This window comes from Dendrobates tinctorius, unplaced genomic scaffold (genome assembly GCF_039654945.1).
Source record: "Dendrobates tinctorius isolate UK_male_01 unplaced genomic scaffold, ASM3965494v1 ptg000062l, whole genome shotgun sequence".
Taxonomy (NCBI): Eukaryota; Metazoa; Chordata; class Amphibia; order Anura; family Dendrobatidae; genus Dendrobates; species Dendrobates tinctorius.
In genome coordinates, this window is record NW_027361730.1 from 28662605 (window position 1) to 28674775 (window position 12171).

Sequence of the window (12171 nt, forward strand, 5' to 3'; positions counted from 1 at the left end):
AATAATCTTGAATGTAGTTTTGAGCAGGGTGGATTTGATTTAAATCTAACTGATTTAAATCACGATTTAAATCACTAGTCAGTAAGGCTTGATTTAAATCAGTGATTTAAATCAAAGTTTCTACCTAAACTAGTTCTTGCTACTTTAACATGCAAGTAGATGAAGATTTTTATATTACTTTTTTCTCCCCAGTTTAATGGGTTAATCATTCATATTTGGACACCACTGTTCTGTTGTACTTAGGAAGGAGAAAAATAATCCTGACCTTAATAACAATTTAAATAGATTTATTCAACTGAAACAATAACAACATTACAGCATAAGTTATTTGCTTAAACAAACATCCATGTTTGTTAACTAATTTGGCTAAACAAAATATATATATATTTTAAGAAACTTAGACTGTCAGCCCAGCCAACACATGAAAAACTTAAATACTACTGTCCCTGCTGTCCTCTGTAGCTCACTTGTCGTCATCTTCATCATCATCTTCTTCTTTGTTCCTATTCATAATCTGGAAAAGAAAAACAAGCTTTCCTGCTTTATTGGGTCCCAACCGATTTCTCAATTTAGAATGAATGAGTCCAAAGGAAGAGAATATTCTTTCAACGCCTGCAGAAGAAGCTACTGCTGTTAAAAGTGAAATCATTACTTGAACAGTCTCTAAATCCAAGCGCTTAAGTGACTTCCACCAGTTTACTGGTGTGACCTTCCTTAAAATATCTTCAGCAAACATATATTTCTTGAATGGTTCCCCCTTAGCTCTGAAGTTTATTATACTTGGCATTAAAGATGGATGATTGCTGGATACCCATGTCATAGCTAACTCCTCTTCCTCAGCACTTAGGTTTTGACCCTGATATTGGATATTGACAATATTTGCCAAAAAATGAGCTGGAGTCAGTGCTTGTCCCATTCGTTTGTTTACTGCTTGTAATTTAATTCTGTCCATGTGTAGTTCTGTTTTTAAGTGTTCACTCAGTTCCTTCCAAATTTCAACAGCATCCGCAATAAAACAGCTATTTTTCTGTATTTTGTTTAAAGCTTGAGAGATGGGTTTCAGGAAGCTCAGCATATGTTCAACATTTCTCTTAAGCCCAATGTTGAGGATTTTGGCCGTGACAGTGCCATCTATTTTATCTCAATTTTCTTCACAAAGTGTCATCAGAATAGGCCAGTTTTTGATATACTGCTCAAAACAGTCCACCACAGAGTTCCATCTAATATCTTGTGGGAGCGCTAGCTTGGTTCCACCCATCCTTTTCAGAGCTGCTGCAGCAAAATGATTATTACGGAAGTATTTAGCAATTTCAACAATATTAGCCTTTATTTCTGGAACACTTAAGTCTTTGGCTAAGAGGTGCAGCAAATGAGCACTGCAACCATATGTTATTAGCAGCTTTGTATTCCCTCCCTGCTCTTCTAAATCTCTTCTCATCTTGGATACGTTTGCAGCATTGTCAGTGACCAAACTGCGTACTAGACATTTGAATTTTTGTTCTCATGTCGTTATAGCTTTTACTGCCACTTCTTGTAAGTATTCTGCTGTGTGTGCATTTCCTGACGTATCAGTTGTTTGTGCAAGGAAGACTTTACCTTCTTCTGTTGTTATACAAGCACATACAATAGGATCATTGTGGACATTACTCCACCCATCAATACTTAGGTTAACAATTTTACCCTCCAGAGCTGTTGCACATTGCTCCATTTCTCTGTCATACACTTGATCCAGCAGTTTCCCTGCAACATCAGCTCTGCTGGGTGGACTGTATCCTGGTCTCAGTGACTGAACCATATTAATGAAATGTGGGTTCTCAGTCAGACGGAAAGAAGAGTTCGTTGCATAAATAAACTGGGCAGTTTTTTCATCAATCAACTCTTTTTCTAATCTGCTAGTTCTTATCACAAACCTATCTATGGTGGTTCCAGGAGGTAAAGGTTTTTTCTTCCTTTTGGGTGATGGTGATATGTTGCTGTGGGTGTCTGATGATGATGCTGCTGCTGCTGCTAATGAAGCACTATCCTGGATGGATAACTCTGAAACTGTAGAACAGGATGATGGTGATCTTGGAGGTGGATAGTTTCCAGAATCCATGAATTCCCCTAAACAAAAAAAGTCAATGCTGTTATTTTATTGTTTATACAATTTCTGCTTATTGTACACAACACATCATTGCCCCTGCCCCAAAAGGAATATTTGTTTTTCTTCATAACTGTACCAAATGACAGTAACATGCAGTAATAATAAGAAATATAATTTTTCTCACATGACAGTTCAGTCTTTAGAAATAGGATTCAATAAAAATGTTTACAAACCTGAAGATCCTGCCTGTTCAGAAGTGTTTCTTTGGTCATCTTCATCACCGCACTTCTCATGATGTTGCCTCATTCGCGCCACCAGGCCTTGCATCTCTTTGTTGCATCGTTTGCATTTTGCACGCATGCCTGCCTTACCGATAGGCGAAGGAGCTTCATTAAAATATTCCCAAACTGGGTCTCTTTTACGGCCTGCTGCCATTATAAGGAAAGAATGTAATAAACCTCAGATCGTACACACAAACAGATCCAGACTTGTCTGTCTGTGGCTATGCTGCAGTATTGTGCTCAAAGTTTCACTTTCATTTTCTTGTCTGCTTGCCCTTCCTCCTCCTCACACTTAGATTCACATTCTTCTTGTGTTGTGCAGATCTATTCCACTCCAAACAATCAGAAACATATTGTCTAACTTCTTGGACTTGGCACTGAAGGGGTTGATTCTGTATTCATAGGTTTGTAGAACAATAGGATTAAGGTCTTTTTCTCAACTCTGTTCATGTTATAACATTTTTGCTGTGAAGAAGAGGCTGGGACCTCTGCGGAGTCAAATTCAGTTTTGAGAACTGCGTAAGTAAAGCAAGCGTCTGTGATAATATAGGAGAGAAACTGCCCACTAATCCTACAGAAACCTCTGGAAGAGAATGGCATTCTGAATGTTACACATATACAGCCTTTATTCTACTGAGTTAAACAACTCAGCTTTATCTCATGATGGAAGAACCTTTGGATGGTAAAATATTTTCCTCAAAAAGCAGTTTATTGAAAAAAATCTGATTTAAATAAAAAAAATCCGATTTTTTTGATTTTTTTTAAAAAAACATTGATTTTTATCCACCCTGGTTTTGAGTAGCCTGAGGGGTGCAGTTTTTAGAATGGTGTCACTTTTGGGTATTTTCTGCCATATAAACCCCTCAAAGTGACTTCAAATGTGAGATGGTCCCTAAAAAAAAAAAGGTTTTGTAAATTTTGTTGTAAAAATGAGAAATCGCTGGTCAACTTTTAACCCTTATAACTTCCTAACAAAAAAAAAAATGTTTCCAAAATTATGCTGATGTAAAGCAGACATGTGGGAAATGTTATTTAGTAACTATTTTGTGTCACATACCTCTCTGGTTTAACAGAATAAAGATTGAAAATTGCGACATTTTCAAAATTTTCGCCAAATTTCCATTTTTTTCACAAATAAACGCAAAAATTATCGACCTAAATTTACCACTAACATGAAGCCCAATATGTCACGAAAAAAACAGTCTCAGAATTGCTAGGATCCGTTGAAGCGTTCCTGAGTTATTACCTCAAAGGGACATTGATCAGAATTGCAAAAAAATGACCTGGTCATGAAGGGGTTAAAGAGAACCTGTCACCAGCAAAAAATATGGGGTTAATCTGCAGATTAATAGTGTTACTAGCCTACAGGTTAATAGCTTTACTAACCCGCTCAGCGCCCGCACTTAACTGTATGCTGCAGGGAGAAAACCACCATGGTTACTTACCGGTAGCCGGTTTTTCCGGAACCCATGACAGCACCACCTGAGAGGGATCCGCCCCGCCAGGACAGGAACCTACTGAGACATAAGGGGCGGCACCTCTCCCCCGCTTCAGTTGGGTTACAGAGCATTGAGAGGACTTCCCGGTTAGTTACATGTTTAATCCAACACCACAACACTCAAAACACCCTACTAATTGTGCACACCCATACAGTGAAAAAGGGGGGGAATGTACGGGTACTGTCATGGGTTCCGGAAAAACCGGCTACCGGTAAGTAACCATGGTGGTTTTCCCTTCACCCATGACAGCACCACCTGAGAGATTTTTGGAGACTTCGAAACACCTTAGGGAGGGACCACCGCTTGCAGCACCCTTCTACCAAAGGTTAAGTCAGCAGAGGAGGATAGATTTAATCTATAGTGCTTAAAGAAGGTTGAAGGTGAGGCCCAGGTAGCGGCCTTACAAATCTGTTCGATTGATACCTCTGCCTTTTCAGCCCAGGAGGTCGCCACGGCTCTGGTGGAATGAGCCTTGATGCCGTCAGGAATCGGGATACCACTAGCTGAATAGGCTACACTAATGGCTTCCCTAATCCATCTAGCAATAGTCCCTTTTGAAACCCCATAGCCTTTCCTGGCACCCTGAAAAGCTACGAATAGGGACTGTGACCTCCTCCACTGGCTAGTGGCAGATATATATTCTACGAGAGCCCTTTTAACATCCAGACTATGGAATTTTTCCTCCCCCAGATTTTTTGGATTTTCGCAAAAGGATGGAAGGACAATTTCCTGACCCCAATGGAAATCTGATACTACCTTGGGCAGATAACTGGGGTCTGTTCTTAATACTACCCTATCCTGAAAGACTTGCGTATAAGGAGGATTTACTGAGAGAGCCTGTAAGTCGCTTATCCTGCGGGCTGATGTGAGGGCTACTAACAGGATTGTTTTTAGGGTCAAGAACTTTAGGGGTAGCTGATGTAATGGCTCATACGGATCTTTTGTAAGGGCTTCTAACACCAGGTTTAAATCCCAGGGGGCTATTCTGGGTATTGGAATAGGCTTAGCTCTATGGCAGGATTTAATAAATCTGGCTATCCACCTATCTGATGCCAGTTTGCAATTGTAGAGCACCCCTAGTGCCGACACCTGAACCTTAAGTGTGTTTACTGCTAACCCCATCTGCAACCCAGATTGTAAGAACTCTAGGATGGCCCTAATCGGGGGTTCTTTTCCTAACGGCTTACCCAAGAACTGTAGGAACTTATCCCATGTTCTGCCGTAGATGTTAGTAGTCACCGGTTTCCTGCTTTTTAGCAGAGTGGCCACCAGCCCAGGGGAGAACCCCCTATCCATTAAAAGCGACCTTTCAAATTCCACGCCGTCAGATGGAATCCTTTGACCTGAGCGTGCAATATTGGACCCTGAGCTAGTAGGTCCGGGATTTATGGCAGAACCCATGGATCGGAGAGGGACATCTTCCGTAGCAGAGCGAACCAGGGCCTTTTTGGCCAGAAGGGAGCTATTAGAATCACCCTGGCTTGATCGTTTCTGATTTTTCTTACCACAGTTGGGATCAGAGCTACTGGGGGGGGGAACGCGTAAGCCAGTCTGAAGTTCCACTGGATGTGCAACGAGTCCACTGCCCATGGATTTTCCCTCGGGTTTAGAGAGCAGAACCTTTCTGTTTGCCTGTTGTGCTTGTTTGCAAAGAGGTCTATCACCGGTTCCCCCCAAAGCTGAATTATCTTTTGAAAAATGGACCGGTTTAGCGCCCATTCTCCTTGCCTCAGGGTATTGCGACTCAGGAAATCTGCCTCTATGTTTTCTGCCCCATTTATGTGTAGGGCTGTCACGGAGTGTAGGTGTTCCTCTGCACTGCTCAGAATGTCTGTTGCTGCTTCCATTAAGGAGTGTGATTTTGTCCCACCTTGGTGGTTGATGTATGCCACTGCTACCTTGTCTGACATGATGCGTACGTCTCGACCCTGGAGTAGCGGAATGAAGTGGCTTAGGGCCTTGCCCACTGCCCTCTCAGGTTGGAGGATGCCTTCCTTTCTTGAGGTGTCCAGGAACCCTGACCTATGAGGCCCCTTAGGTGTGCCCCCCACCCCGAGGAGCTTGCATCTGTTAAAATTATATCTGTCGCCTGTCTGTCCCATGGTATTCCTAAGGTCAGATTTGTCCCGTTCAACCACCAGTTGAGAGAGTCTCTGGTTTTTGAGGAAAGCTCCAGCTTCCCTTCCAAACGCCCTCTTAGCGATCTTTGTGCTCTTAGTATCTCCCCCTGGAGTTGCCGGGTGTGAAACTGAGCCCACCTGACCGCCGGAATACAGGATGTTAGGGTACCTAGTAGGGACATTGCTTTTCTTAATGTCATACATGGTTGGTTTCGGCCCGCCAAGGCCAGATTTTGTACCTTCTCTATCTTGGACTCTGGGAGAAGACACTCTTGCCTTTCTGAGTCCAGTATAAATCCTAGGAAGGTCTGTTTCTTTAGGGGTTGTAATTTTGATTTTTTGAAATTGACTATCCACCCTAACTCTTGCAAGGTGTTGATCACCTGAGTCAACTGTGCTGTACAGTGGTCCTCTGAACTGCCCACTATAAGAAAATCGTCCAGGTATGGTATTATGACCGTATCGTGAATCCGGAGAAAGGCTGTCACTTCCGCTATGACCTTGGTGAAGACCCCTATTAATATACTGTTAACATTCACGAAGATCACTCACCACCCGTAATCAAGGGTACCGGACTTGGAGGCTGCATCGGAGTACCTGACCCGCGCTCTTTGGACCTTGAGGAGTGCCCCGACCTGCGGCTGGGGCGACTGCTGCTTGAATGGCTTCCATGCTTCCTGCCAGAGGGCTGTGAGGGAGGCAGGGACGCTGAACGTTCCTGCTCGGACTCCATTTTGCACCGCCGATCTACAGCTGTCTTCCTCCTTTTAAATTGCATGCCTCCGCCTGGTGAGCGTCTTCCTCCCCTCCCCCCTGCGACCGCCGGCTCAGCGCTTCAGAAGCCGGCCGGCGTCGCACCCGGCGCCATTACACAGTCGCCTTCTGCTGACGTCAGCCGGCGCACCCAGCATTCCAAGCGCCGCTGACGTCAGCGGCCGGAAGACGCCAGCGTCTCTCCCCTACCACGGGGATCGAGATGCGGCGTGCGCGAGGGGAGGGCGGCGCGGTGGGGGCTTCCCGGAGCCACCGGGATCCCATCCACGCCCGCACGAACCCGGAGCCCCAGGGACCCCGGGGACTGCGCTTCCAGGACCCGACGGCCGACGCTACAGGTAAGCTACCTGTTCTTCCCGCGCCGGGACGGGCCTGGGTCTTTTATCTTTTTCTTCGCCCATGACAGGCACCGCCACAGTGGGATTCCTTCCAGGACAGGAACCCAACTGAAGCGGGGGAGAGGTGCCGCCCCTTATGTCTCAGTAGGTTCCTGTCCTGGCGGGGCGGATCCCTCTCAGGTGGTGCTGTCATGGGTGAAGGCAAAATGAACTTTATTCCCCTCAGCATCATTTGGGTTTCAGTAGCGGGGGCCACGCCGGTTCAGTCACAGTTCTGGGAATACAGAGCAGCAGCTGTAGCCGCGCCCCTGGCCGTGACTGACACTGGCTCAACACTGGGGTTGTCGGTCAGTGAGGGCGCAAGCGCAATTACAGACACCACTCTGTATTCTCACAGCTGTGACAGAACCACAAATCCTGTCAGGGGAATAAAGTTAATCTTCTCCCTGCAGCCTTTGGCTAAGTGTGGGCGCCAGGCAGGTTAGTAACATTATTTACCTGGAGTTTAACCCCATAGCTTCAGGTTAATAGCTTTTTAATCTGGTGTTAGGTTACTTTTAAATATGTCTTCTTTGCTTGTAAAATGTTTTGAGTTTGGAGTTTTACCATTTTCTAAGTGACCAGATAGTTTTAGCGATCCTTATGACTATCACACTGACATAAGTGCATTTTCTTTCCTGTGCAAACTATTTAGTACTTTTTCTGTGAGCTATGGGTTGTTAGTTAATAGAAACTACATCAGTACTCTTAAATTATTTATGGACAGCTAGCTTTATATATGTGTGTGTGTATGTGCTGATGTTTTTCATCTTTTGTGAGAAATTGATTTTATTTTAGGCTTAGGATAATGGCTGCCAATTGAGCACTGTACCAAAATAATTCAAATTCTTTGTATTTACAGGGTATGGTGGTAAGCAAACAAGCAAATACAATCAGTCTGTGCCCTCCTTTAAATGAGGATCTCTGTTCTTTTCTCAAAGTATGTCTATTGGACCAGAACTTTCCAGGATTTGTTGAAGTTGTGGAGAGAGAGTTAAACAAACTCATAAAAAATTAGATTTTTAGGAGAAAAATATGCTTACACCAGAATACGTTCCTGTTTTAGTTTGTTTATATTTTTATCAACAAGTGTATTTGCCACACACATTATTACACTTCAATTGCACAATCCATGGGCTCATGCAACTAGAACATTCCCCCACCCCTTCACCCAGTAAAAGATTACATTTTTGATATACTGACACATTTACATCTAGTTGCATAGAATAGAACCATGCTTTAAACAAATGTAAAATCTCTTAACCAAAATTAAATTAAAACAAACCCCAAAGAAAAAATATATATAACTTATAAAAAGTTTGCCTGCATGAATGTACATTTTGACATAACAGTGCAAAAGGATTTAAGAATATACATGATCGAACCAATATTCACTTATAAAGCAACCCACCTAATATATATATATATATTTATAATAGTCTCTTAATAGTATCCAGGCAATTAAAATATTTTTAGTTCGTCCCCTAGTTACATTTGAACTAATGGACTTGTGTGAATAGTTGTTTATCACACATGCATTAGATATTTAAAAGGCGTCACCCAGGCCATAAAAATGATGATAAATCTACAGGATAGGTCATGAATAGCACATCCATGGGGTTATGACAGCCGGCATGCACATCAATCAACTGTTACTTGCCACGCCACCAGCCCCCCCAATGATTTGCTATTGATGACCTATCCTTTAGATAGGTCATCAATACCTAAGCCTGGATATCCCTTATAACTTCCCAATGAAAAAGCCACAACGATAATTGGTAATTACACAGCAAAAAACATGCCCTTGAAGAACATTCCTTTTAAGCCTCCTTCATTATACAGTACTGGACATTTGGTGAGGGAAAGCATGATATTCCAGTACAGGACACAATGTACATAGATGTTTACATTTCCAAAAAAAACAAACAAGAATTGTAGCAAAGCTCCAGAAGCAGCCCTACATCTTCAAGCAACAGCTGTGCCATTTCTTATTCCATATTGAGGACATTTTTCTTTTTGTTAGTAGCATGTTCAAGGTCATGAAAATGCTATAAAATCCACAAGACATCCAACAATCAGCTTTAAAAAATAAAATGATACCTTGATTACAATAGATGCATCCTGCTCAATTAGAGATAATGTAAAATACATGCCAAATATACAAAAACAGGGAAAGAAAGAAAAAATATAAAATAAATCTGCTTTCCAGACCTCTACTCTCCTTTTGGAAGGCATACATTATCTATATTTATATATATAATATTGTAAGTGATTTTAATTAAAAAAAAAAGCCACAGCACACAAAGCTGCATATGCACTCTATTTTCGAAGCTCCGTAATACCCAATCAATTTTTAGTCTCCATGGAGGCTACATAAGGCATGCGTTAAAAGAGTAGTTTTGTACCCTCAGTCACATTAAAAAAAAAACACACAGGAATACTGAAGTCTGAAGATCGCCTGAAGATACAACTTCATAGCAATGACAGCTCTTTAGAAGGATAATTTGTTGTCTGTTCAAATCCATGAAGGTCTATAATAAAAAAAATATATATATAATCAGGCAAACAGAAAACTACAAAATTTGAAACGGCTATACAAATACACATACTGTATCTTACAAGACATTGATGTGTAAGGATGTGATTTAACATATTACACCTGTTTCACACCTCATTTTTGTGGTTATTTGATGTATCAGTTCCTACTGGAAAAAATGTATTTGGAAGGCTACATTTGTATGTACTTAGCAGTAGTATAGTTGTAAACACATACTTTCAATTAAGTACATTTGTTTGTGCACATATCAGTTTGTTTTTAGTATCCTGTAAATAAAACATTAAAAAAAACACATTCTGCTGTGATTTTTCAATCAGATGTTTAAAACAAGTTATTGGGTTGAAAAATCACAGCAGAACGTGTTTTTTTCGTTGGTTTTTTTTTAAGCATTGCAACCTATGGTAGAGAAATGGAGACGTTTTGAAATGTGTGAATTTTTTTTTTTTAGTTTTTTGTATCATTTGAAAACAAAAAACACAACAGATTGCCTAAAAACAGATGCAATGTATGTGTTAAAATGGATATACTTGCTTTAAAATACACCAGTGTTACAACAAATCATTTTTTTTTTTTGTATAAAAAAAAAAAAAAAAGCTTTCAAAAGTTAGGAAAACTTGGTGTGAAACCTTATGCGTTTGTTGAGAATTTTTCTATAGGAATATATATATATATATATATATATATATATATATATATATATATATATATACACACACACACACAGATATTTTAACCCCTTCTTGACCTTGGATTTATCGGTTCCCAACCTAAGTAGTATGGATATGCCCTGGTTATCACACAGGCACAGGAGCTGGGCACACGCAATCGCCATCAGGTGATCAGCTAACATGATGGCTGAACCCCAGCCCTCGCTGCCAGGAACGGTGCGCCTTCACCGCCCCGGGCCATTAGACCTCCTAAATACTGCAATAGATATTCATTACAGCATTTAGAAGGCAGGGAGAGAGAGAGAGAGTGCCTTCTCCCCTCCGATCGGCGCCCCTGCCATGGCGACATCTGGGTCACCAGATTACAGAAAGCCTATTGAACCATACTCCGAGCATGGCCTAAGAGGCTTCTGTCAGTGCAGCACTGACAGGTATAAAGCATTGCAATGTATTATACCAACTATCAGAGTGCTAAAAGTTAAAGTCACATAGAGGAACTAAATGTAAAAAAAAAAAAAAAAAATTTAAAAATAAAAAAAAAAATTACATAAAATATACCCGTAAAAACATTATGGAATATAAAAAAGTACATATTTGATGTCACTGCATCCGGAATAACCCAATCTATAAAATTGTCACATTAGATAACCCCTTCAGTGAACACCGTAAAAAATAAATAAAAAAGCAAAAAAATATACTGCCGAACAAAAAGTGCAATAAAACGCCATCAAAAAGACGAATGTAAATAAAAATGATATAGATGAAACCATCAACACATCAACTCATCTCGCAAAAACAACAGGCCCTTCCCATGACTGTTCGATGAAATATTGAAACATTATAGATCTCAAATATGATGATGCAAAATTGTTAAAAAAAATTTTTAAAAAGCATCTGTGTAAAGCATCCAAACATTGTAAAAAAAAAAAAGTGATAACTTTGGTATCGCTGTAATTGCACCGACCTGAAGAATAAAGTCGTCTAGTCACATATATACTGCATGAAGAATGGCATAAAAAATAACTGCAATTCTTGACCTACTATTGAGTTGTTCATTTTGCCTCCCAAAGATCGCAGTAAGCCTCGACTCACGTGTATCCTGCGCTCTACGCTGAGCGCTTACACCAGTTTTCTGTTGTAAATCTCTGAAATACGTAATTCAGACGCAACTGACAGTAGAATATTCGCTATAAGGAGTCAAATGCCCCAGTGTTGTTCAACATTTTTATAAATGATCTAGATAAGGGAACTGAATGTAAACTGATCATATTTGCAGACTATGCAAAGCTAGAAGGGATAGCTAACACTAGAAAAGAGAGAAAGGATACAGAAGGATTTTGATAGTCGCAGCCAATTGTTCAAGCCTAATAGAATGGTATTTAACAAAGAGAAATGCAAGATTTTACATTTCTGCAAGAAAATGAAAATTACATCTACAGAATGGGAGGACTATAGTCAAGCAATAGAATGTGTGAAAATAGATCACAGACTGCACGAGTCAACAGTGTGATGCAGCAGCAAAAAGGGCAAACACAGTTCTAGGATGTATTAAGAGAAGCATACAGTCTAGATCACGTGAAGTAATAATCCCCCTCTACTCCTTGGTCAGGCCGCATCTAGAACACTGTGTCCACAGTTCTGGGCGCCCCATTTTAAAAAAAGACATTGAAAAACTGGAGCAAATTCGGAGAAGAGCTACCAGGATGGTGAGTGGACAGAAAAGTATGTCCAACGAGGAACAGTTAAAGGATCTGGGAATATTTGACTTGGAAAAACGAAGGCTAAGAGGAGACTTAATAGCGGTCTACAAAT

The 12171-nt window shown here is 40.9% G+C and overlaps 2 protein-coding genes across 3 annotated transcripts in view; both read right to left on the reverse strand.

The window, feature by feature from the left end:
- Positions 1 to 270: 270 nt before the first annotated feature.
- LOC141093031 (uncharacterized) lies at positions 271 to 8068 on the reverse strand. Of its 2 annotated transcripts, none has more exons than XM_073579460.1 (2): positions 2317 to 8068; positions 271 to 2103 (listed from the first exon to the last, which is right to left on the reverse strand). In XM_073579460.1, exons 1-2 carry the CDS (start codon positions 2516 to 2518, stop codon positions 1502 to 1504), a joined length of 804 nt encoding a protein of 267 aa, XP_073435561.1. In that variant the 5' UTR covers positions 2519 to 8068; the 3' UTR covers positions 271 to 1501. Both variants share the same exon structure in this region; 1 of them encodes a protein (XP_073435561.1).
- A 116-nt stretch (positions 8069 to 8184) lies between these two features.
- The window catches only part of NPTN (neuroplastin), a 106666-nt gene continuing 102679 nt past the window's right edge, over positions 8185 to 12171 (reverse strand). The window contains exon 9 of the mRNA XM_073579461.1: positions 8185 to 9665. The gene's annotated coding sequence lies outside the window, so the exon portion shown is untranslated. The remainder of the gene's footprint in view (positions 9666 to 12171) is intronic.

Coding starts and splice junctions, on each gene's coding strand:
- LOC141093031 (XM_073579460.1), bottom strand. CDS start 2,518: ATGGCAGCAGGCCGTAAAAGAGACCCAGTTTGGGAATATTTTAATGAA. Junction 2,104..2,316: donor TGAACAGGCAGGATCTTCAG/GTTTGTAAACAT, acceptor TTTTTTGTTTAG/GGGAATTCATGGATTCTGGA.